The sequence below is a fragment of the Scardinius erythrophthalmus genome (assembly GCF_964197995.2).
Source record: "Scardinius erythrophthalmus genome assembly, chromosome: 1".
Taxonomy (NCBI): Eukaryota; Metazoa; Chordata; class Actinopteri; order Cypriniformes; family Leuciscidae; genus Scardinius; species Scardinius erythrophthalmus.
Genome location: NC_138221.1, coordinates 25,112,220 through 25,139,386, shown reverse-complemented (window position 1 = coordinate 25,139,386; position 27,167 = coordinate 25,112,220). Strand labels below are relative to the sequence as shown.

At 36.2% G+C, this 27,167-nt stretch overlaps 3 protein-coding genes across 6 annotated transcripts; 2 read left to right on the top strand and 1 right to left on the bottom strand.

Annotated features, from left to right (window-relative positions):
• The first annotated feature begins 338 nt into the window (after positions 1-338).
• Positions 339-10,526, top strand: tefb (TEF transcription factor, PAR bZIP family member b). Of its 2 annotated transcripts, none has more exons than XM_081376868.1 (4): positions 339-583; positions 4,975-5,349; positions 5,681-5,901; positions 8,551-10,526. In XM_081376868.1, the coding sequence occupies exons 1-4, from the start codon at positions 490-492 to the stop codon at positions 8,764-8,766; spliced, it is 906 nt and encodes a 301-aa protein (XP_081232994.1). In that variant the 5' UTR covers positions 339-489; the 3' UTR covers positions 8,767-10,526. The 2 variants fall into 2 exon arrangements, with proteins under 2 accessions (XP_081232994.1, XP_081232995.1); XM_081376869.1 differs by lacking the exon at positions 339-583 and adding an exon at positions 2,517-2,746.
• A 2,147-nt stretch (positions 10,527-12,673) lies between these two features.
• Positions 12,674-18,615, bottom strand: tob2 (transducer of ERBB2, 2). 3 transcript variants are annotated; one of them, XM_081376753.1, is made up of 4 exons: positions 18,408-18,615; positions 18,102-18,149; positions 16,768-16,911; positions 12,674-16,264 (listed from the first exon to the last, which is right to left on the bottom strand). In XM_081376753.1, the coding sequence occupies exon 4, from the start codon at positions 15,996-15,998 to the stop codon at positions 14,835-14,837; it is 1,164 nt and encodes a 387-aa protein (XP_081232879.1). In that variant the 5' UTR covers positions 15,999-16,264; positions 16,768-16,911; positions 18,102-18,149; positions 18,408-18,615; the 3' UTR covers positions 12,674-14,834. The 3 variants fall into 3 exon arrangements, with proteins under 3 accessions (XP_081232879.1, XP_081232877.1, XP_081232878.1); XM_081376751.1 differs by lacking the exon at positions 16,768-16,911; XM_081376752.1 differs by lacking the exons at positions 16,768-16,911; positions 18,102-18,149.
• Positions 18,616-21,436: 2,821 nt separating this feature from the next.
• polr3h (polymerase (RNA) III (DNA directed) polypeptide H) lies at positions 21,437-27,004 on the top strand. The gene is made up of 7 exons (XM_081376915.1): positions 21,437-21,602; positions 21,702-21,860; positions 23,992-24,088; positions 24,172-24,258; positions 24,675-24,738; positions 25,285-25,519; positions 26,542-27,004. Exons 2-7 carry the CDS (start codon positions 21,750-21,752, stop codon positions 26,590-26,592), a joined length of 645 nt encoding a protein of 214 aa, XP_081233041.1. The 5' UTR covers positions 21,437-21,602; positions 21,702-21,749; the 3' UTR covers positions 26,593-27,004.
• The last annotated feature ends 163 nt before the right edge of the window (positions 27,005-27,167 follow it).

The following is a 27,167-nucleotide window of genomic DNA, read 5'->3' as shown; positions in this document are numbered from 1 at the left end:
TAAAAGGTAATATAAATAAGCTTTAGAATCATAGATAAAGCTATAAAAATGACTAGGCCTACATGTAAATGTTCAAAATGTTCTATACCTAGGCCTCGATAACACTTAAATTAAAAACTAAATACCAACATGGTACAGGCCCCGGATTTCAGCACAACAGGCCCTGATATTACCATATCACGAAGAGATATCACAATAATGTCGGAGTTAAAAGCTTCTTTTTTTTTTCTTTTTTTTTTAATGTATTCTTATGTTAGGCTACATACTTTCATTGCAAATGGACAGTTCAATGCTTAGTGGTTTACCTTATTTTTTGTTGTTGAGCGAACTAGATTAATGTCACATGGTAAATTTGCATATACATGAGGATGGGCGTGGTCTGACGCACGCAGGTCATGACGTGTGCTTTTACAAATGCGACACAAAGTTTGCTGTTATCAGCCGAGATTCTGCTTTATTGTCTGACTTTATTCAGTGTTGGACTTCAACATGTCTAATATGAGTGACTTTACTCCGAATGAGATCCAACAAGTTTTCAAAACTTACCTGGAAAATCCCCTTTGGTCCATCTATAATGACAGTGGTAAGAATTCACTTATTTTCTGATACTTTTGCATTTTCTACTTTTCACCTGTTGTATATACACTATGTACAGTATGTTGCACAGTATCTTATAGGCGTGTAGTGTGAATATCATGCAGGCATAAATGCAAATAGATCAATCGTTTTTAAAGTATGAAAGTGCATCACGAGGTTAATCAGAGTTGGAGATGATTTGATCAGATTCTAATGAATGTTTTATTAATGACACATTTACAGTCATAGCTGAGTACCAGAAACCCTCATAGGATAAAATTAAAATACCTCTCTGATTACAGATCCAAATAAATGTGGATTACAAATCTATCTAAAAACAGTTTGTGTGCAGCTAAAGAAATGGATCTGAAAAGCTGCTGTATCATGAGAATAAAGATGTCAAGGTGAACTAACACCTGTAAACTGATCATGGTTTAGTGTCTATTATCTGGTGAAGTTTCTCCAGTTACAGGAACATGCAAATAAAAAGTCTTGTTTTCAGTTATTTAATCCTCTGTATGAGAACAAGAAGCTGAATTCCTCCAAAATGTCAGAAATGTCAGACTAAATGTTTGAGTAAAAATACCTCTGTTGTATAAAGTATAAGTGCCTTAACAATCCTATGCAATTTACACATGAAGTACAAGTCATAGCCTATGCTTCACATTCATGTCAGTGGAAACCGGTTGATTTAGCTGTGTCATTTGAATTAAAGACATCGATTTTCTCTCTGAAATAGAGCAGATTCAAACAGCAGAATGATTATAATTGTGTCATTGATGCATGAATCAGACATTCATTGTGTTTGGTGTGAAAGCTTGTGCTCTTTCTAATCTGTCGTTACACATTCTCTCATTTCAGTGCGGTTCAAGAGCAACAGAACAAAATGTTCCCTTCTAACCCTGTGTGTATGTCACATGCATGCTCTGCTATTCTCTGCACAGATTTCAATATTACCTTGTTTAAACTCAATTTGTCATTTTAACTCATGTTAATACCAGTTAGTTGGATCAAATATAGTCTTAAATACTGAAGTGACCTTGAATAAACACCACAGTACTTTTTTTTAATGGTTAGTTCACTCTAAAATGGAAATTGTCATTATTTACATCATATCCTTGTGTCTATCCAAACACATATGACTATTTCTTCTGTGAAACACAAAAGGATCATATTCAGAGAATATCTTATGAAGTTAATGGGGACTGGAGCTCCAAAAGGGCATCATAAAAGTAGTCCATATGACTCGTGCAAATATGTTCCCGAGGATGTAGACTAAAGTTGATGTGTGGAATGCAAAGGCCTGTTTTTTCCGTTCACTCAATGTTATTTGAAGCATCTGGTTCATAGGGAACAGCCCTGAAACCAAACGCGACAGTAAACACCTTTGTGGTGATTATAAATACACGCCATGTCTTGCAGAGCATGTACTCCGCACGTGCAGAAGCCCCGCCCAATTAGCGCGTGCTCGTGCTGACATCACGTGTGGAGGCACGAGCTCACCGTGCGGAAAAATACAACTACACGAGTGCATACATACACACTGTAGTGAAGATGTTTTAAAACCAAGAAGTTCACTCTAAAGTCGCATGGACATATAATGCATTGCTTACCGTTCATTTGTGAAAAGTAAGTAATTAATTTAATAGGCTATAATGTGCCTTTTTAATGCATGTTGTTGGGTCATGATGATGTTGAGTCTATTTTGCCTGTGTCTCGTGTTCAGGGTCATTATAAGGACATTCTTCGTTTGTTTTCGGAACAAAGAGACGAGCGTTCAAGCTTGTTTCGCGTATTGTTGTGGCGCTGCCTGCGGATGAACAGTTGACCAATCAGAGAGCTTGTCTGATTAAATATTCATGTTCCGTTGGCCAGACAACCAATCAGCGCTTCGAGCGGGGCGTTCCTCATGAATATGTAATTGCTTTGCCCAATACGCTACGATCGAGTGGATCTCCACGGTGTTGTTTTGGCAGTTTCTCAAACAGGAACAGGAGGTATAACGAATATAAGCGATATCGCCGAAGCCTGTTTATTTTCCACGATACTATTGAACTAATCATGCCCGGACAGGCGTCGGTAACGGTGGCCGTCAGTTCTCAGAAATCTTTTGTTTTAAAGAAGATCAGGAATATTCCGCCTCCAAATATACTGGCGGATCAAGACGACGGTAAGAACCATTAAACCTGCCAATATGTAAATCAAATTGGCGACAGATCGTTGTGTTCATCGTGTATGTTGTCGTGCACTTGGCTTCACCTCCACAGCTGCCGCGTTCATTGCTTCCTCAAAAGAACAGAAAGTTCCCTCAGAAAAAGCGCTGGTTTATTGACGGTATAAGATGGAAATACCGCGGTACTTTACTATAATAATATCACATTCATGTTCATACTTGGTCGTTTTTACAAGTTGCTTCAAATATCATGGTGTACATGTCAATAAAAAACATTTTATATGACGCCCACTTGAATAAACTGCATAGTATGGTGGTGCATAGGGTACTTTTTGTTAGTGTTAAGACATTGGGAATAACTTACGTGCTAAAAACCATTAGAACTAGGCAATGTATCATTATTATCATTTGCCACAGTATTACCCTGTTGCTACAATGGCGATACTGTGGTTATTTTGACATGTTCTGTGTAATAATACCATGGTAATTTTTTTGAGGAATATTAGTGTAATATCAAAACACAATGGTACAATAATTTTGGCATAATAACTGTATATCAAGTTGCCCTGGTATTGTCAAATGATCCCATCAAAGTAAGATGATATTTTACCATAGGTGTTCCCATGGTCATGGAAAACCTGGAAATTAAATGTTCAAAAGGTGTGGGAACAATGTACATCGTGTTCAAAGAATATTAGTGTCAGGTAAATGAATAAATGTACACGTAGTGAAATGAAAAAAGGCACATATGCTCCCATAAAACTTAAATAAATTGCAACGCTTAGACCAATGAAGGTCTTTCTCAGGTCTTCATTTTTAAATCAAGATATAAACCATTATATTACCAATGGTAAATTTACTAAAAAGTACTCTAGTGTTAGTGTTTTCTGTAGATTTATCAGTTATATTTCTGTATTCTGGCGTCAAAAGAGTGTTTTAGTTATTGATCATTTTTTTGTTAACATCATTTACATAATTAACATTAACATAATAACATCTTGTGGTTTTACCTAATTTGTCCTTTATGGACATTATTGATAAGTCTTATCTCACATGATAATAACCCGCTCATAACTCCCATCTCGTTTTAGTGAAAACGAATCAAATCTGATGTTTTCTGACCAGCAACTAACACAGCTAGTTACTGATAACCAGCACTAATCTGTGTGTCAATGTTTAAAGGCCTGAATTTCACAAAACCTTTCGTCAGGAACATTTGTGGCTCAAAGTTCACCTCAAAACAAAGAGGAACAATTAAGAAATTATATTTCATTTTGGACCATCAAGTTTTTTTTTTGCATTGTCAGAATTTTCAGTAAAGTAGCCTATTGTTTTATTACTTGGCGTACTCAGCATCATTTAATATAGTTTTATGGTAACACTTTACAATAAGGTTCGTTAGTTAACATTAGTTAACTACATTAGTTAACTTGAACTAATAATAAACTGCACTTCTACAGCAGCTGTATTTTTATAAACTAACATTTACAAAGATTAACAAATACAGTAACAAACGTATTGCTCATGGCTAGTTCATGTTAGTTAATACATTAACTAATGTTAACTAATGAACCTTAGAGTAAAGTGTTACCCGTTTTACATTATGTATGCCTCGTGTTTAAATCTTTGGTCAGATTTTCTGTTTAATACATTTTTAATTCCTTCCAGAAATAATTTTAGAATTTTTAATCAAATGTGAATTTAAAACATCTTATGTGATTTTAATCTAGTTTATTTTTTTGTTTTATATTGTTTAATGCTAGAAAATGAACAGACAGTGTGAGCTGGCATTAAAATTTCTACAACATACGACTTTTCTTCTTTGATTCTTGACTAAACTGTAGTTCCTCTCATGTACTTTGGAAATTGGATATGAGCAATACAATAGGGTTAATGTAGTGCTTGTTTAATACATTTTTACTTCCATCCAGAAATCGTTGTAGAGTTTTTAATCATATGCAAATTTAATCCAGTGTTGTTGTTGTTTTAAGATCATTGAAGCTGATATTGAAATTTCTACAATATCGTTTTACATGTCATGTTTTGAATTGTGTTTTTCTGTGTTTAATCAATTTAAAAAATGTAATCATATGTAAATTTAAAACTTCTTATATCATTTTAATCTAGTGGATTTTTGTAAGCTCATTGAAGCTGGCATTGAAATGTCTACAACATCCGACTTCTCTTCTGTGATATTTGCCTAAACTGTAGTTCCTCTCTCGCAGACATCGAGAAGGAGAAGCAGGGTTCGGCTGGCGATGGGGCGTCGGGGGGCAGCGACGGTTCGGGAGGCGTCTCCGCCTCGCTCACGCCCACCATCTGGAACAAGACCATCCCGTACGACGGCGAGACCTTCCACCTGGAGTACATGGACCTGGACGAGTTCCTGCTGGAGAACGGGATCCCCGTCACGCTGGAGGAGGAGCTGTGCAAGAGCCTGGAGGCCGAGCGGAGCAGAGACTCGTCGGAGGAAAACACACAAACAAACACACAGACACCCGAGGAGGAGCGGGACGGGGGAGACGAGGAGCCAGAGGAGGACTCGCTCTCTGTGAGGGATGTGGAGGAACAAGAAGTGAGCGATGAAGACACGACAACAGGTGAGGCGACAAACAAACACGTTTCATTGGTTTTGTACAAGATAAACACCTCTGATTGCACAATATTATTTTAATAGCTAGTTATTTCTTTAGAAACATGCTAACTCCTCTTAAACAGCTTTAGTTATGTCCCATCAACAGCTTTAATGTGGCTACCTTTAATTAGCTTAGCTTAAAGTGCAGTTAGCTAGTGTTTCAGAAGAGGATCTTCATCAGGGTCAGTGAGCTTGAGATGTCGTGCTGTAGGATCTGAACATGATGACTACATGCTGTCGGCTCACAGGTGTTTTCTTAGACATCCTGACAGAATCGCTCTGTTCTTCCCCGCCAGACTCCAGAGACGAGCCGGAGCGCGTGACGCCGCCCCCGATGGACCCCGAGGAGATCGAGGTGAACGTCTCCTTCCAGCCGGACCCCACAGACCTGGTCCTGTCCAGCGTTCCCGGAGGAGAGCTCTTCAACCCGCGCAAACACCGCTTCTCCGAGGACGAGCTCAAGCCGCAGCCCATGATCAAGAAGGCCAAGAAAGTGTTTGTTGCCGAGGATGCGAAGGTGAGGCTGAAAACTGTCTGAGATTCAGTGAAATTCAGTCATTCTGAACGTGTTTAGATCTGTCGCTAGTCATCCTGGAAAAACAACGATTACAAATCTGATGCTTAGAAGTCAACATGCTGGTCTTTAGCTATCATGCTAGCTTGCTATTTGGTGTTTTTCCCTGCTGAAATCGTAATATAAATGCAAAAAATCATACTGACTGTTCAGTGGATTAACTTGAGATGCCTGTCAATAACTTCTAACTGATCCATCATACATACAGTCAACATGAATTACTCTTCGCAATCCGTTTCACTTCTGTTATCTGACATTTCCAGGCAAAACTGGACTAAAATATAGGACTGGGCTTGATTTCAATCCGCCATGAATTGACTGGACGAAGTAACCAATTTGGCACCAATGTGGAGCCAGAGCTAGCAATAAGTGAATTATTCCCAAAAAGACCATGAACTTGAACTAAGAAAATAACTTAATTTTGTGGTTATGTTGACTTTTATTGATCACAATAATGAGCTGCTTTTTCAAAGTCTAAAAGTGCAACTGCAAAAGAAAGAAGTATCCATCACTTCCCCATCTCGGGGAGGTGGACTGACTTTAATCTCAGTAGCCTGTAACGACAGACGGTTCACTTTAGTTTAGTTTATTTCTTATATTAATATTAATTGTTTTTAAAAAACTTGTTTTGTCAACGATTTGCATGATTGACAAACTCAAAATAAACAGTTTGCTGAACACGAGTTCTTCTGGCTTGTTGACTCATAACCAAGTTATCTTTAGAAAGCTGACACTTGAGTTCACTGCAAAAGACTGTTATTAGAATAGAGATATATAAAATCAGACATAAAAACAAACATATTAATGTTATATATATATATATATATATATATATATATATATATATATATATATATATATATATATATATATATATATATAATTAATGAACAATTATTGTTAAAAACATTTTGGTGAACTTCTATTCCATAATCCTGCAGAGAAATATCTCTACTTTTATATTTGTATTTGTGTTATTTTAGAATTGTTAATATAGCTACGATTTTGGTTTTTATTTATATTTTGAATTTGTTTTGATTTTATATTTCCCCACTTAATTTTTATTAGTTTTTGTTTGTTTTATTTTTAATATTGTCATAATTTAAATTTAATTATGTCGTAAATCTAATATGAATGTAAATACTATTAATATTATATATTATAATTAATATATTTTAAATATATTTGCATGAAGAACTACACTAACCATTATCCAGCAGAGGATCAATAGTATCATTAATATACTATTATAGTTTTTGTTACTATTTTGAATGTTTTTTATATTTTCATCTTTCATTTTAATTTTCATAAAAATTTTAGACATTTTGCTCTGCTTTTGTCTTTTTTAATATTTTTTTTATTCATTTTAAATTAAATTTTAGTTACTTATTTTAGTACTTTAAGTTAAACTAAACATTAGAAATGTCTTTATATATATTTGAGTTTAGTTCAGTTACCGTTTTTTTTTTTCAAGTAACAAAACAATTTTTTAATTGTTTTAGTTTGTAAACGATAATATTCGTGTAATTTTGCAGTGAACATAAATTACATTGTTTCTATACTTACAGTAAACAGCTTTAAATTAATAGTTTTTTGTTCTTTGGTCAGTTTTTAATTATTAAATTGTTTGCGATATTTAAGGAGATTGAACTTCTCGTTAAGTTCACAGCATTCGTCTTTTTGACCGATTTTAAAATACTTTTTTGCTTGAAATCAAACTGTTAATGTTGTGATTCTTCTCGTAGAGCTGCTTGATTTGGTTCATGATTATAACCGTTTTAACAAAGACTTTAAAAAAATTAATAAGTTTAAGGGAATTTTGGGAATATTCATAAATTTTAGGGAATTAATAAATTAATTCATAATTAATACATTTAAGGGAATAAAACTATTTTAATACTAAGTTGGGCGACACTGTACACTGCACTGTACTTCACATTTAAAATGTGATTAGCTGATGCGTTCTTATTAGGGCTGGATATCGATTCCGATGTTCCAAGATCTCAATTCGATTCGATTTCGATTCCCGATTCGACTCAGTGAATATAGATTTAATACAAATCCTATATTTATAAAAACAAAAAAGAACAGACAACATAAGTTTACAAGTGGTTAATTAATAAAAAGAAATTATGAGCAACAAACCTGTATATTAAACTCTTTTTATTTTAGGTACACTCGGGTACATTAACACAGAACCCAACTCTAGATTTCAAATGCATAAAATGAATAGACAGGATTTTTATGCTGAAAATTGGACAAGTCAGAACAGTCGCATGCCTTGATCAAACAGGATCCAGTTATATTATGTTTAAGATAAAACAAACATAAAATCTCACAGCATTATCTGTAACATGGAGGCTGCAAGTCTATGAAACAGTGGAGGAAAACTAACACTGGCTTTTGGGTGATAGATAAATAAATATGGAAAAAAAATCGATTTATGGCCTTTGAGAATCAGTATTTGAATTGACCACATTAAAAAAAAAGGTTTATCGAAAAATCTATTTACAACATGTTTTTGTTCGCTTTTTGATTAAGAACATGTAGTGATATGTATATGTAACGAGATGTTCGCGCTGTTTCCCGCAGGATGACAAATACTGGTGTCGGAGGAAGAAGAACAACGTGGCGGCGAAGCGTTCTCGGGACGCCCGGCGCCTGAAGGAGAACCAGATCGCGGTGCGCGCCTCGTTCCTGGAGCGGGAGAACGCAGCGATGCGTCGCGAGGTGGCCGAGCTGCGGAAAGACTGCGGCCGCTGCCAGAAGATCATGTCCCTGTACGAGGCCAAGTACGGTGCGCTGTGAGGGACACACTCACCCGGACACTCATCACTCACTCCGTGGCCGACGCCAGCGTTCAGTAGCGTTTAAGATCTTAACAGTGAAAGGGCACCATATAAGATACCACAGCATGACCTTTGACCCCTCATACCTCATCCACGACCCCCAGTGTGGCCCGAACAGCGAGTTTAGAGATCATTCAGTGTGGAGACGAGGTGAAGACGCCAACGTGGGCCGAACGGGAAACGTTTCCAGTCTGCGAAAGTTTCCATAAGGCGTGAAGAACGAGTCTTGAGAGCGTTTGGTCCGAGTAACCGTGACCTCGCGGCTATTTCCGGCTAGTTCTGAGTGTGTTTTCTCCCCTTGTTTGCACTCAACACGTCGTTATTAATGTTTGTGTACAGGTTTGTTGAAGAAAACACAATATGAAGCTTCTTTATTCCAGAGTCGAGTGCAGATCGACGACGCCGAGAGACGGGAGTCTGTAAATAAATGCGCTTGAGTCCGAGTGTCGTTGCTCTTCCAGACGGATCTCATGATGTGAACGGGACGTTTTTTTAGCTGCATTTTTCCCAAACGCGACTCGGGACAGTTGGGTTTTAACTGTGAGCGAGGAATCGGACTGGATCTGTTTAGTTTTCAGGGTTTAATCCAGGGCAATAATATGTGACTCATCTTTACCTCAGATTAGATGCATCTAACAAGCGGACGTTTTTATTGGTTTTAACTTTAAATCTTGGTGTTTTGTTTCGTTTGCTGTATTTGCGTCAGTCATAAAACACAAGCAGAATTAATTTCTGTGCTAAATATTTTTGGGGTCTTTTTATTCTAATTAATAATGCATTCAATATTGCATTTTTAATGCATTAATAATAATAATAACAATGCATTTTTAGATAAATTCTTGCATTTGTAGACCATTGTGAAATAAATGTGATTGTTTTTTTTGACATGTAAACCGTGCAGTGAGTCGATGACATTAGTCTCACTAGTTCTTCGCTGGTTTTTCAAAGGGACGTTTTTTTTTTGTTTTTTTTTTATAGCAAAAAGTCATAATGTGCTTCCAGTGTTTTATGGGTTTTGATAGATTATTAGTTACATATGTGGTTTGTTTTCAGTGCTCATAAAAGTCATGACCACAAAGTGTGCTTACAACTTTTTTTTTGTTGAAGAAGCAATGAAAACATCATTTTTATTTTCATATATATATATATATACACATATGTATATAAACATATATGTATATATATGCATTTTAAAAGCTAATGTAATCAGGATTGTGTTTCTGTAAAACGGGTTACAAGCACTTACAGGCAAAAATATCGTATATTAATGAGTCGTTAGTGCATGCTGATGTCATAGTGATGTCACAGTGGGCGTGTCCTTCTCTTTGTGTATTTTTGTTGTTTTAAATGAGCGTAGCGCGCTGCTCTTTTTTACTCATGTTTGATTTCATTTCATTCTTAAAACCAAACAATACAAAACTTTCTCCTGTCAGTCACTGTTTTTAATGAAGTTTTTATTGATTTAAACTGAATTGTGACTGAATTTAAATTACATTTAAATCTATTACATAAACTCCAGACTGTGTCAGACTCTATAAAGCTCAAATGTAGCACATTACTTTGTCTGTAATAAAACCATTTAACTTGCATTTTTAAAAATGTTTTTTTTTAACAAACAGTGATGTGTTGTTTTTATAAAAAAGACACTTTCCTCGTGTTATGCAGTATGTTATGACTGTATCTTGTATCATGCATATTAATAAAGGAAGATATAAATGATCTAACCTTGTTGAGGTCATGATGGATGTGGGCTGTGATTGGCTGTTGCTGGTGACGTCACGTGGTCTAGACATCTGCAGTGGCGAAAGTGATGAATGAATGACCTTGCGCGTGCACGCGAGAATCTGTGCAGTAATGTTTACATTTAACGCGATTTTCGATTCGACTGCGATGCTTTTCCATCACTATTCAATGTAAACGCGCTAGACGGACACGTTGAATCGTTGCGCTCGCGCATGACGTGGCGTTCTAAAAACGCCGAGCTCAAGTTTAAAGAAGTTCGGTTTTTAAAAATCGCGTTTTTCGTTCCATTTTCCCGCGTTTGCGGTTATTAAAAGAGCACGTTCTGTGTGAACCGGTCCTTATTCTATACAAATATATCTGGTTTTGTTTGTAGATGGTTCGCATGTCTATCCTCTGGAAGCGGTGTGTGTGTGTGTGTGTGTGTGTGTGTGTGTGTGTGTGTGTGTTTTCCTCCATGCGTCGGATTCATTCATTATTATTCTTAGCGTGATGTTGCGTAACAATCATCCGAACACCCGAGCGTCGTTACATAACATCTGCTTCAGAGACACAATGATCTTGAGTGTGTCTGACTCTGAAGAGAGAGAATGAAGTCACCTCTGTCTTAGAGGCGAGCACATGTGTTAAACATGAAGATGAAGTCTCGGGATTTTATGTGACTAATCAAAGTGTTTTATGGTCAGACAATCTCAAGATTTCTCATCAGGTTATGGTTTAATTCATGTGTTGCTGAAAGACACTAAACATCACAGTTTGATTGGTAATAAATGAACACAAATGTAAGAATAACATGTAATGAAACACCCGCAAGCCTCATTTAATTTAAACAGTAACATGTAGCCTACGTTTGATTTTTAAAAAGTTAGTACTAATATTAGTTAATGCACTGTGAACTAACAGGAACAATTATATTTGTACTAGCCTATTTAGCATGAACAAAGATTAATAAATGATTTTATAAAAAAAAAAAATATATATATATATATATATATATTGTTCATTGTTAATGTTATGACCAGTTCCATATCTCTTTGACATCATGTAATTGATTCATTACCTGAGTTTATTTACTGACATCCTGATATTTTGTTTTATTGTTTTTGTCTGAAAGTCTTTTTGCTGTTCTATAGGATGACATTCTTGTCTCAAACATGTCCTTTTGATACAAGCAAAAGAACCCATTATGGACAGGGGGTTTTCCTCATGCCTTTTTTCTTTTTTTTATCAACACAAAATCTCATTAAATGAACTTGATCTTCCAGGGTCCAGGTGCTCGTACAGTTTCATCTGGATAAGAATTATCTAGATTTGGAAATCCCATGTTTCACTATCCAGGATCAGGTAATCCATCTTACTTTTGTGCTGGTTTTTCTAAGGAAAATAGGATTGGATCCAGATACACTCTGATTACCAGCTCAATGTAAGCGGCTGTAGAGCAACAGGTGGAAGAGTCGATGCGAGACACTTTTAGAGCTTTATATGAAGAGAAAGAAAACAAACAACACCTTCCATTTTCAATGTCCTTTAAAGATTCAGACCCTGAAAAGGCAGACGTAAGATAGAAAAGCCACAAACACAAACTTATTGTAGACGTGTTGGTCAATCACTACAATGAAAACATTTAGACAGATTTAAACAGCCATGAAAAAAAAGTGCAAATGGAGATTATATTTAAACTTGCTATATTTCCAACTGAAGTTCAATAAAATAAAAATAAACGTGTTTTGAACTGTATTGGAAAACGACATTGCAACGACCCCATGTAAACAGTTCTGTGTCTTGATTGGCTGTGGTTGGGGGTCAGAGGTCATGACCCTGAGCTTTATCAACACAGGTGTTCAAACAGCTGGTCTGGAATACAGCCTGAGAACAGGACCGAGGTTATCATAATAACATGTTGAAATGTTTTCATTCTGCACTTATAGTCTCGAAAAACAAACACAATGACCTGCTGAGAAAAGATGGATATTCATCAGATAGCTAGTCAAAAATTAAACTTGTCCAGCCCGATCTTATTGATTCATAAACTCTTTTTCTAAATGAATCATTACCCTTTTCTAAAGCAAGCCAATTTCAAATTAATCAACTTAAAAGAAACCCAGAGCTGGAGTTGTTTTGTAAACCTGAAACTTTTATTGAGATTTTCTGTAACTGTTCAGTTTTGCTTTGCATTACATTGTGATACTATCAGAAAATACTCAAATTGCATATTTATTAGGATTGTTTGCCAATTAGAATAGACTGATAAAATTATAAATGTTTGTATTTGTGTACACTTAAGGGTCAATAATATTGATAATGTAAGAAAACCCTACACTGACCAAAGGAGGAACCACTGGCTGAACGTTTTGGGGTTTGAGGTTTATCAAGTATACAGGCATGCTATGGAATAATTAATCTACTTCATGATGTTAAAACATTATGGAAATCAAACCCTTCAAGAGCTTCAACATCCTTCAATAAACAGGAGAAAATGACAAACAGACAAAAAAAAAAAAAAACGTCTGAATGACTTCTACAGAAAGTACGTTCAGCACTTTGTTAAACATTTTATTAGTCATTTCATCTTGCATATATTTATATTCATATAGTTATTTCTGAAAAAAATAACTTCAGCACGTAAGAAACTAAACAAAAGATCTCAAACATAAGAAATATATACATATTTATGTCATCATGGTATATATCTCTTAATTTGCTTTATAAATGCCATAGAGAACTCTTTTGAAAAAACACGAAAAAATATAGAAAAATTGTAAATAAATTACAAACAAATGTAAAAATACAACCAGTCATAGCATTTATAGAGAAATCTAAACCCCACCCACCCCAAATGAAATCAATGGAACGATTGAAATATTCACGAAACTGACGTTCACATTTCAACGTCAGCGAGGGACGTCACAACAGGGTCAGGACGTACATACAGTCTCACCCAAAACCCTTCATTTTTAATACAATCTTTAAACTACATTACCAAGCTATAGTTCAGACATAATTGGCATTAAAGGGCAAGTAAAAAGGACCTTTAGCATCTAGCATATAGAGTTTATTGTGAGGCCTTACGAGAGTTCCCAAAGGCCCGATGCGTAAAGTGCAACGCGGCAGGACGGGACGGAACGCTGAGGGGGAAGTGATGTCATAAACGGAACCCATCATAAGGCTACAACTGTCAAGAAGATTCTAGAACGCAAGCCTCCATCCCAGAACAATAAAACACTAAACAAAACACAGCCACTGCAGTCGGAATATGAGGTAACATTCAGAGTCCTGGAGCTGAGAAAACAAAGTGCAATTTTCACGGGAGCATCTCTCCCAAACTACGATTTATGACCTCTGGAACGCATAAACAATGCATTGAATTCAACATGCTGGAAAGGTAATCTGAAGGTCTCTGCACCAATGACCTTTAATCTGGTGTCCCACCCCTTCAAAAACATTTAGCAGTTTATCAAAACCTCCTCTGCTCCTAAACGGTACCTTCTGACCGAGAACCTATATGTGTAAGAGCGAAACCAATCAGACCCGCACAACAATCCTCCAATCATTCTGCCTGTTCTCCTTCTGTGGCTGAACTTACAAGATCTTGAGAGAATGCGAAAATGTACGACATCAATCCACAATCTGACTCTTGACGGCACTAGAAAAGGGTTCAAACATTGGCTGGTTTCATCAGGATTTGGCTTAATGCGTTCAAACTGAAAAGGAGAATCCTAAAGTTAAACCATTGTACAGAATGTGCAAGTCATGAGCACAAGACCCACATCGGTTCAGAGAACAAGTCATAAAATTACCATAAATCCTCAATTATGACCACTGAGGTGCAACCGAACTGTTAAAGTGGCTGATATCTCCAGAGAGTCATATTTCTGAACATGAACACAATGCCAGAAATCCCTTTTTATCATCTAGAATCTTTCATAAGAATATTAGCTTCTTTTTTTTTTTTTTTTCATAATCAATTTTAAAAGGAGCAATCAAAGCATAAATCATCAGATTATGTAGACAAACAATTGGGAAACCATAATCAAGTGACTCATTACTGAAAAACAACAAAAGCAATAACACCTGTGTAACAGGAGGCTGGTTACTCCAACTAATAATAATAATAAAAAAAAACATCATGAAACAAGAAACAAATGATTGGTAAAGGTAACAATCACAAGCAATACTCAGTTAGTAGTCATAACACTCTTGATTTGTCATGGTGGTAAGTAACAATGATTCATGAAGGAGGAAAAAAGGAAAGTCTTTCAGCATTGGGATCTCTTCAGCTCTGAGACTTTAGTTGGCCAACACCACGGGTTGAAAGGCCTGGCCGGAGTACTGCAGGTTGTATCCGAGTCCTTCCACAAATGGAGGCTTATCCATGAAGGAAATTCCACTGTTGGCCCCAATGATTCCCACAGCCTGGCCTGGTGGGGGGCTGGAGAACGGGTCGAAGGAAGCGTGTGGGTGTGGACCCTGGAACGGGGTGATTGGTGCAACTTCTGCATCGAAGTAGAGGGGCCTCTGGGAAATGGGAAACACAAACTCTTTGGCATTAGGAGACAGTTGGCTTGGGATGGGTCCAGCCAGAGAGTGCATGGAAAGGGAAAGGGGTTTGTGGTTGACCAGCCCTGGTGGGGAGATGGAGTTGGGAGAGCGGGTGATCATCCTCTGCTGGGGAGCTACGACGACAACGCCAGGACTAGAGGAAACTCCAGGGTTCCCGCATTTCTTCATCTTCGTGGAGCCAAATTTGGTGGCGGCGAAGCTGGCTGTGGTGAAGGTGATTGGCTGAGGTGTTGGCCTGGAGCTGGACGGAGGGTAGATGAGGCTGGTGCTTGGCGGAGACGGGGTGGATGTGTTGGAGGAATGAGCGCTGGGATTGGTGGGAGTGCTGGGAGTGGCATAACTGAACAACCCTGGGCAAGATGAGGTAGAAAGTGGAGTTGGCGAACTGGAGAGTGACGGTAGCATGACCGGCGACACCTGGCCTCCGATGGGAACGAACACCTGAGCCTCTGGGTTAAAGCCCAGATTCTTCACTTCCTCGAACTCCAGGTCTCCATCGAGCATGATGTCGGATCTTTCGGCCTCGCATCCTAAACCTGCCGGATCCTCCATGTAGAGGACTTTAATTGCACCCTTTTCCCCTATCTGGTAGGACACTTCGTAAGGGTCGATCCAAATGCTGAGCTCGGGGGGAACATTGGCTCGGACCTCCTCGGTGTCCAGGCCACTTCTTCTGGCTGCCAGCTCCACCACGGGGTCCCTGGGAGCACCCAGATGGAGGCACCGGAAGGCAGAGCCACGTAAAGGAACCTCAGGGTACCAGTGACCTTCGAAACGAGACACCAGGATACGCTCCAACTCCTCACCAAACAGATCAGCCCTGCGGCGCGGGAGCTTGTTGTACAAATATGACACGATGAAGTTCAATGCAACCTTCACCTCCAGATGCATGATGAATTTGATTATTTCTTGGGAGTTCTTTTGGTGATACAGGGACCTACGGCCGTCTTAACATCTCTTGCAAATATTAAGGTGAAAGTCTTTAATATGAGCCTTAAATGTCAATTTAAAAGCAAGGGCCTCTGATTTTTGGATTGTTGCTTAGAAATTGCTTAAAAGTGATTGTCAGAGACCAGTTGATTTTTAAAACTCCAGAATTGGTGCTGAAGTCCAAAGACTGAGCAGCAGCTCTCCGAGATCCAGTTTCTTCAAAGCCTCTGGAAAGACAAAGACAGACTGGTTAAACAACTATAAATACACAATTCATTGACTGTCAGTGTGCATGTGGGTTTGTTTCAACAGATGCTGAGGCCAAGGTACCAATCCGTGATTATCCTTATGAAATCCCTCATCTGTCCCGTTGGCTAAAGCACTTAGGATTACATGTGCTAAGAGAGGAAAATTTCAACACCAAATGCACTTGGTACACTTACACTAGCTTACAGTCTAGCTGTAATTCCATTTCAACAGTAAAATTAAATTTAAAGTGCATATATAGTGAAAAAGACAATTCTGAACATGCCAGAGTTTACTTTCTTCAGGGAAAAAAATAACCCAAGGTTTATGGTGTATAATTTACCTGCACATGAAATTGAGATGGGAGAAAGCATGCCATTGTTTTAAAATGAGACCAACCATTCATCTAATGACAACACATACTTTCTGTAATAGATTATAATTTGAATAACTGAAGATCAAATTTATTCGCTTGAATACTCACATATCTGAGAGGAAACCTTAGAAAGTGCTGATAAAATGGTGCTCCTGTAAGAACGTTTAAAAAAACTACACCTCCCAGCATGCACCACGCCACAGCATTTAGCGTCATCACCACGCGTGTGAATGTTGATGTGACGCCTCCGCACTTTTCAAAACACAGATAAGCTCCGTTAAAACCAGTACATTGAATGCACTGCAATCGTTAGATTTATAAAAGAGTCGGATCCGCGATGAGTTTCAGCATATACGAGGACGGTCACTGCCGGTAAATGTAATGAAATACATATGATTATTCATAAAAGAGACGCGTTTCACGGCCTCTCATACAGAGACAGGCCAATAAATCATAAATACCAGCTATTATTATTTCATCGCACATACAGGCATTAATACATTTAAAACTCGTTTTAGACACATGGAGGATAAAACTGATTTGACAATTTCCTTGTGCAATTATCTTATTCACAGCGATTTAATAATGATAGCTGGCAATTGTAATGTTTTCAAATCAAATATCATCTTTGCTCTATATATTCTCGGGGGTCATTTAATTACGGTGTTGATATCCATAACTGATATGATAAACTAAACGATCGCGTTCTATTAAAATAATAAAAAAAAAAAATCATGTCGGGCATTCAATGTCACTCAATGTCAACGTTTGATCACATGCCATAACAAACAACTGCATTTGTGCGTCTGACTGAATAGATTTATTCCTTAATTGTTCACAAGCCTGGTTGATTGTTAACCCTCCCGCCATCAGACACAAAACATCCAGCAGAGTCACATTATCTGCCTAAACTAAATAACAGCAGCTTCAACTCACAACAACCAGAAGTCTCATTAATCTTTAGACTTTACTCAGTTTAACTTATATTATTGTTATTACTATTTGGAGGGATTCAAACAAATATCCAACACAACACATTCAAACACAATAATAATAGTGTAACATGACAACAGAAACACTAAAGCAGCACACACTGTTCTGATGGGATGAGGTGTGTGTGTGTGTGTGTGTGTGTGTGTGTGTGTGTGTGTGTGTGTGTGTGTGTGTTGGGGGGTTCCCTTAAAGAAAGTGTTTTCCAACACATGCAACATGAAAACTGAATTATCTAACTCCAAGAGAAACCACAGAGGTTTAATTCAAATCTGCAAATCCTGTGCACCCTGTGTTTTCCATACACACACCAAAAAAAAAAAAAAACTATAACAGAACAACATGTTCCCTGGAGTTACTCCTGACAGTCAGACATGAAATGAGCTTATAAATACAGCAGCAGCCCTGTTAAACACTCACAGCACACAGATAAATAATCAGCTTTTGCAAACCTTTGGCCTGTTTCAGTCCTCTCAGTACACCATTAAAGCCAAGGACATCTGTGCAAACACACATTTTATCATCAATTTAAATGCCAACACAATTCAGCTGTACGCAAATGCCTCAAATATTAGGCCTGTCAATTAGTATCATATTATTGCATCTTTAGATTTGTTTCCTCTCAAGTCTAAAATGGACGACAACTCATCAGTCATTCAAAAGAAAAACAAAGATTCGCTATGAATGTGTACATGCAACACGACCCAGCAGAAATACATTCTGCTGTTATTCTTGATAATTGTAAATCAAGTACTTACTGATTCAAAGCTTGTGTTTCTATCCTGCGCTTATGATTTCCATTAATTACATAAGTTTCAATAAGCATGCGTTGAAGAAATCCTTCACAGAGAACCACTGCGTTTTGTTCCGTTTGACTGAAACGCACTTTTATTGAGATTTTATTTCATTTTATGTTTATTCATGGCGTGACGTCTCCCCACTCCCGCACGCGCCCGTGTAAACTTCACTGTTTTGCAGCCTCGTGCATTTATATCGCAGCGCACGCGCTCGCCCCGCCCACAACTGTGACGTGTTTTCAGCTGGAACTACTTACGGATTAGATCTGCGCGCATTAATAAAAACAATAATAATACCCTGCAAGATGTAACAGTAACTTTTAATGACACTGGTTTAGGACAGTATGAATCCGACTCTACTTAAAGTATAAAGTTATGCTTTGTTATAAATTGAATGTATCTACTTTACAAATTGTATCCACAAAGATAAGTTCAACATAAAACCAATGTTTAATTGTATTTTCGAAAGATTTAAAAAAGTATTTCAAAACCATTTCATCTTCAGTAAATAATAGAAAGCAAGAGCGTTTTCAATTTGTAATGCCTTTTAATTTCTATACTCGAGCCTGGTTGATATATAAATTAATTTCTTACCCTCTTTTTTTAAGCTGTTGTTTTTCCTCGTATCTTTATTATTTTTTCGTTTTCTGTCGTTATCAAATTATAAAAATAATAATAATAATAATAATTGTACTATTCTGTTGACAATGGTTTATTGTCATAATATAGATCTGTGCACAACCCTCGCGGATTAAGCGGTCAAGTTTTATAAAATGCTCTAAAGTCAAGAAACTTTTAAAAAATATTATACTCGTTTTACAGACTAATGAAGCAATGTTTACTTTTAATAAAGCATGTTTTACTTGGCCTATTTTATTATCTATAATTTTAAAGACAAGTCGATTTGAGACTTTTATTTGTCTCAGAGATATTCCTGTTTCAACAAAACGCCAGTTTATGTTGATTTTACTTCGTCTCTAATTAATTTGGCGAAGTAATGTTTCCATCTGTGAGGCTGTGCTGCGGAAGGCTAAAAATAAAAGATGTCATAGCAACAATGTAGCTATTGGCTGGGAAACGCGAGGAGCGGCTGGCCATTGGTCGAGAGCAGTGTCCACTCAGCAGGGGGCGTGGTGACGTTTGCTTCAGCGTGTGCAGCGTGCATTATGGGAATTGGAGTTTCCAAAGAACACAACAAAGCAATATAGGCTACATGCTATTGCAAAGTGATTATATAAACTTAAAAGGGCCTATGAAAATTAAATGTAACTTGATGTCATCCTAAAAACTCAAACACAAATAATTAAAGTGCATAAATAATTATCGGTAACACTTTACAATAATGTAGTTAACATTTAGTTCATGTAGGCTATACTAACATTGAGCAATTAGAGTATTTATTAATCTTTGTTAATGTTAGTTAATAATAAACAGCTGTTCATTGTTTGTTCATGTCCACAGTGCATTAACTAATGTTAACAAATTCAACCTTTGATTTTAATAACGTATTAGTAAATGTTGAAATTAATATTAACTGAGATTAATAAATGCTGAAGTATTGTTCATTCTTAGTTCATGTTAACTAAGGTAGTCAAATAATGTTAACTTATGAACCTTATTGTAAAGTGTTACCAAATTTTCTTGTCATGTTTGTTCACTAAATATCTCAGAAACTCAACAGATGTCTCATAACTCGTACTATAAGACAGTGTAAGGAATTATTTCAGTCATAATGTTCGCATGCTTACCAAAATATCCTATCTGTTGTAAAACTGACATTTTAATTGCTGGCGCTGCACTGAACCAAGTGTCTAAACATTTACACAGTCTCTGATCTGTTTCTGACAGACTAAACTGTGTTAATAAACATGTTTTTCAGCAGTGCCCTCTGCTAATGCTAACTATACTGCGAAGTTGATGAATCTCAGGTCGTTTAGAAGCAGAAGGTTTCAGTAAGAGCTGCACAAACACTGGAACGAGCATTTAAAAGACTGCAGATATGTAAACATACGAATTAGCCAAAAGAAGAGTCAAAGGAGGGCATTTAAAGGGATAGTGCATTAAAAATGAAAGTTGGCTATTCACTCACCCTCAAGTTGTTCCAAACCTTTATGAATTTCTTTGTTCTGCTGAACACAAAAGAAGATATTTTGAAGAATGTCGGTAATCAAACAGTTGTGGGGCACCATTGACTTTCATTGTTTTTTTTTTTCTTTTTTTTTCTTTTTATCCATTCAATGGACGTTAATGGGGACCAGAAACTGTTTGGTTACCGACATTCTTCAAAATATCTTCTTTTGGGTGTGTAAATTATTTGAATTTTTGGGTGAACTATCCCTTTAAATACAATGCTTTTTAAAATAAGTCACAATGCCTTAAAAATAGTTGCAAATGTAAGACATTTATGGCATATTATTTTAATATCTGACGAATCTTAGAGATAAAAACACCACCTATAAAACAGAAATTAGCCTAACAAAGTTACAATACATGAAATTCTGAACTACAGTGTATGCTAGATTACAGGATAGGAGAGTCTTAAATGCCATTTAAATTATTTAAATAGCCTATGCATCAACATCTTTTTAGAAAATAAAAAGAGGGTTTTAATATTATTATTGAACACAAAAATATACCGAATGAGAATATATTACATGCCAGGGAGCAAGAAAATAACGTACCCCTTTAAAAGATTCACAGTTTTCACAGCTTTCTTATTAGAAGATGCATGCAGAGTTTTACATATTCAAGAAAAAGGCTGAAGAAAGGCTTATTCTTACTAAATTTACACTTATGTATAACATATTTAGCCTATAAGAACAAAATAAGATTGAATAAATAAAAAAAACATCACAATCTTCTCTCATAATGTGTATAATAACCAAGAATAAACATTTTATAATAAAAAGACGGTACTCTAGTTGTTGTTGTTGTTGTTGTTGTTTTTTTTTTTTACAGAATGTTGTCGCGTGACGTCAGTGCCGTAAAGCGCCAGCCGCTGTCGTGATTCGGCACATGTGTAGCTGTTGTCATGCCGTGCGCTCAAATCATGAGTGATTATAGATTATTAATAGAGTAAATGTATAAACTGGAGCAGCTGGATAACATCGGTCTGCACACACACACGGGCTGCCGGAGCTTCGGGAGGACTGAGAGGTAAGATGACAGAGAAACCACAGCAGGACAACACCACGTAGCCTACAGAGAGTGACAGATTCATAAATCAGTAGCTGATAGATGCTGTTTATGTGTCAGTTTGAGATCATCAGCGGGTTCACGGGTCGGGTCTGGTTGTGGTTGAGGATGTTCGTGCTGGTGGAGATGGTGGACACGGTCCGGATTCCTCCGTGGAGTTTCCATCGGCAGCTGAACGACGCGATCGCCGAAGAGCTCAACAAGAAACTCGCCAACAAGGTGAAGACAGACACTCATCACACATATTATACTCACTCACATATTATTGAGTCATGCTTCAAAACATGCTTCCAGTTCTTCTTCTCCTTCCTTGATGTTTAACGGCTAAATGCCTCCTGTGTTGGAGAGAGTTACTTTTAAAGGTAATGGATTACAATATTGCGTTATACTCACTGAAAAAGTAACTCATTCCTGTAAGGAAAGTAATGCGTTACGTTACTTTCGCGTTACTTTTTCTAGCTGGGCTTGCTTGCTTGTTTGTTTTTCAAATGAAGGTCAGCAGCAAAGACATTGATTAATAAAATGAGACTGAAGAGATTAAATACATGAAGTACCTTATTTAACATAATTCTTGGAGATTGCGTAATTTGCATTTTTTATTTGAGTAATTTGCATGTTTTATTTGAGCAATTTGCATGTTTTATTTGAGCAATTTTATAAATTGAGTAAAAGACCGTTTCAATTTGCAGTGCCTTTAATTTGTACTCAAGCCTAGGCTAATTGATGTATAAATTAATTTCTTACCCTCTTATTCTTTTTTGCTGTCGGTTTCCTCCCATCTTTCTTATTTTTATTTTTATGCTGTTGGCAAATTTATGAACTTTTTTTCTTGTAATGCTTTTTTTGTCATAATATAGATCTGTGCACAACCCACATTGATTGATACAACCCATGCACAACCCGGAGTGATAAGCGGTCATAAGTTTTATTAAATGCTCTATAGTCATGAAACTTTCAAAATATAGGCTATATGTTATTATATCATTTTACAGACGAATGAAGCTATGTTTACTTTTAATATAGAATGTTTTAACTATTTTATTCTGTAAATGTAAAAATGCACTCGATCGGATCTTTATGTGACAAATGCTTTCTCTCTCAATATTATTAATTTTTTTCCTAAAAAATACATATATAGAGTACAAAAGAGGAAGGTGTCTGCAAACATTGGGACAAAAAAAACAGCAAAAAAACAACAATAAAACACAAAACATTAAATTCTGCTACCATGTAAATGTTGGAGGAAGGATCTTCAGAATGTATTAAAGAGCTTCACTTCATTAAAAAAAAAATTCATGACGTAATTAAATATTTGATCATTAACCCCTGAACTGTCACCCTCCTTTTGTGCATTGACATGAAAATCACTATCCAAACTTAAATGGTTGTAATTCAAGAATGCTTTGGACTATAGACATATGGCTGGTCTTGTTTTTTTAAAGAATACATTTGGCAGATTATTATAAATTATGAAAGTGAAACAGAAATAAAGTTATAGAAGTTTGAGTTCATGAAAATGTATAAATATAATTATTTATATTTAATATAAAATACATTTTTTACAAAACATGTTTTGCTCTAAAACTGCAAGAAAATCAACTCCATAAATCTGAACAAGTTGTGTTCCAAATTTTAGGTTGATATCTAAAAAAAAAAAGGTTTCAGTAAGATTTTGTTTGGGTGCAGTACCAAACTTTTTCACTAGGTGACAACCAGACTCCATTACTGCCCATATACGGGCGCCTCCATTCCCACATATGTTTTGAGTGATCTGAACCATATATTTCCATAATTTTCATACAATTTATGACATCCTATTCAGAAGTATTATGGGTGGTTTGGCAGTATTTGATTTCAATTCAACCTCTAATAAATGCATAAAAAGAGCACATGCTCTGCATCACAAATCAAGAATCCATATTTTTTTTCTTTATATTTAAAACATTTTCTGACTTTTTTTCTCTCATAAAATTGAGTTGGTGTTATCTTTTGAATTCTTGGCATGAAAACAAACTGAGGTTTCTACCATGATTTTTCATGTTCATCGCTATTTCAAAATAAAGGCCTGAACGTACCTAATGAGTAAGAAATATTCTTGTTGCAAATTGATAAATTACTTTATTTAAAAAAAACAGTCACCAAATATGAAAACTAGAGATAGTAAGCTTTCAAATGATACATAGTTTGTCAATATTACTTTATGTTTTTACTGAGATATTATTGTTTTAAATACATAATGGCAAAACATAGTTATTAGTAATTCATATTTTTAAAACTTTCAAGAGGAATCACAATCATTATCAAGTCCATTTTCCCCAGATCCCGACTGAACTCCTCCGTGTGTCTGCAGGTGGTGTATAACGTGGGCTTGTGCATCTGTCTGTATGACATCACTAAACTGGAGGATTCCTACATCTTTCCTGGAGACGGAGCGTCTCATACTAAAGGTACAAGCGTCATAGCAACATCATAACTCACTGCATTCAGGCGGTCGAGCAAAACCTCTCCCTCTCTCTCTTCTCTCCTGCAGTTCACTTTCGATACGTGGTTTTCCACCCGTTCCTGGACGCGATCCTGGTGGGAAAGATTAAAGGCTGCAGTGCCGAGGGTGTTCACGGTGAGAGAGGCCACACTAAACACATATATATATATATAAATAAATATATATATATATCTCTACTAAAATAACAAAAAAAAAATATTTAAATGAAAAAAATTAATACAAATATTTTGCTGATAAAATTGACAATTACTTTCGCTAAAATTAAAATGTATGGAAATTATAAAAACTAATTTAAAATGATAGTGATACTAAAACAACACTGTCAAATGAGTTCATTTTCATGCTCATCGTTACAGTTCCTCTTCATAGTCAAGCCTTTATTCCAGTAGATCTGGAACATTAGAACTTCGTTTAAGGGAATAATGGCTTAATTGGAGTTTAGCACCTGCTTGGAAATGAAAAAAATAAAAAAAATCATTGAAAAATGATTATATTGGTAAATAATCAGTTTATGTGTGTTGATTCCACAGTGAGCCTCGGATTCTTTGATGACATCATAATCCCGCCGGAGTCGCTACAGCAACCGGCTAAATTGTATCCTGAATTACCACTTCTAAACTCATTTAATATTTTTGTATATATTATATTCATTTAACGTAATTTATATAAATAAATTAATAAATATATATAGATAGATATAGATATAGATATTAGGGCGGTGCAGCGATTAATCAAAAATAAAAGTTTGTGTTTACATAATATATGTATTTATAGTATATATAAATACACACCCATGCATTTTTTATATATATATATATATATATATATTTATATATAATTTATATTACAGTATATATAAATATTAATATTTTATTATAAATAACACATTTTTCTTAAATATATACATGCATGTGTGTATATACAAAATAATTATACGCAGTACACACACATATATTATGTAAACACAAACTTTTATTTTGGATGCGATTAATCGCGATTTATCATTGCACCGCCCTAATATATATATACATTTTTTTTTTTTTAATTATCATTACTATTTTTTTTTTAGTGTATTTGTAGTAAATGACCTGAAGTGTGTTTGTCTACCCATCATGTACTGTTCCTTCACGGTTGGCGCAGCGATGATGCGGAGCAGGTGTGGATGTGGGAGTACGAGACGGACGAGGGCACTCACGACCTCTACATGGACCAGGGCGAAGAGATCCGCTTCCGGGTCGTGGACGAGGTGTTCCTCGACACGTCTCCCACCGGTCCCAGCACAGAGAAGGAAGCGCCGAGCGCAGCCGGCTCCACAGCGCCGCCCGCAGGAGTGGAGGACACCACACCGCAGAAAGAGGCTCCATACACACTCATAGTGAGAAGATTAGGAACAAAATATACTTACAATGACTTTAAACTTGTTCCATCCACTCTTTCCCTTTGGAATAACATCCCAGCTAACAGGGAATATTCTGGCAAGTTTACGAACGAACGTTCTTCCAGTAACATTACTAGAATGTTCGTTCAAAGTAAATACAGTCAAACCAAAATGTATTCAGACACCTTCAACATTTCTCAACATTCTTCAACATTTAATGCGCTATCGTTTAGAAAATGGAAATAAAATATGACAAGAACTCAGAGTTATCAAATCAGTTGATATTTCACTGGTTTTGTCCATCCGTCTGACTGTCTCGCACATGAATCATGTTGAATATCTGTCAGCTGTTAAATTTAACTACACAATTAGATAATACCAGTTTAGCTCAACCAATGACCAAGCAATGCTTCATTCTGTTCAGTCTGTGGAGTAAAAAGGTGGCATTAGCAATTAAAGAAAAAACACTTCAGCAAAACACGGTCAGGTCAAAGTGTCTGAATCGTGTTTGGTCCCAAATTTGTATACATTTTACTGATAGTTCACTATATGAAGAATTTATGGCTATAATATGTCACAGTTTACTTTATTTTGCTATCTTCGCTTATATAAATGAACTATAGTGTCCTGCACCCACTAGTAAAACAATATCAAAAATGATATCTGGTGTCTGAATAATTTTTGGTTTGACTGTGTCTGGACTTTAATAATGTTTTCAAAATGTGAGCACACAACTATATGAAGCATTATTCTGCAACAATTTAGGTGAACGTTCATCTAACTTTTTTTTTTTTTTTTTTTTTTACTTGTTTCGGAATATTCCGAGAACATTCAAAACTAACATTCCAGGAATGTTTTCTCTAATTCTCACGCGATCAAGAAAAGCGTGTTGAACGTTCCCAGAAATAATGTTTTGGCAACTTAATGGGAACGTTAGCAAAACCATATTTCCGTTAGCCTGGGTGTGTTGATGAATTGCTGATAACAAGGCCACTAACGTCTGTTCTTCTCTTTGGCAGGGATCCGTTAGTGAACCGGGTCTGGGTCTTTTGTCCTGGTGGAACAGTTAACAGTCTCTTCTGTGATTATGAACTGAGAAACATAAGCTCAGCTTTTCACAAGACTCATTTACTCCTTCATGAACTCCAGCTCTGTGGACCAATCAGTGAGCAGATGCTGCTGACCAATCGGAAACACTTAACGAAGAGTCATTTATAATGATTCAGAGGGGATTATTGTGTTGTAGTTCTGCTGTTGTTTGGAGGAGTGAGATAATTTGAGTTTAATTACTTTTTTGTTCAGACCTACAGTTTACTTTATAGATATACATTTTTATTTGAAAAAAAAAAAACTAAACAATGTTTAGCTTCAAATAATGTCTTTTTGACGCTGAATTTAATATTTTTGTGAGGTCATGTATATGGTTTTTGTTTTTTTTGGTTTGTTTAGGAAAATTTGAATATAAAAATATTTACAAAAGACTAAAGTGTTGTTGTTTTTTTTATATATATATATTGTATTATTTTAGGTAACACTTTATTTTACAGTGTCCTTGTTACATATGTTACATATACTTACCAGAACAATAAATTATGCATAATTACATGCAACTAACCCTCAACCTAATCTTACCCTAACCATAAAT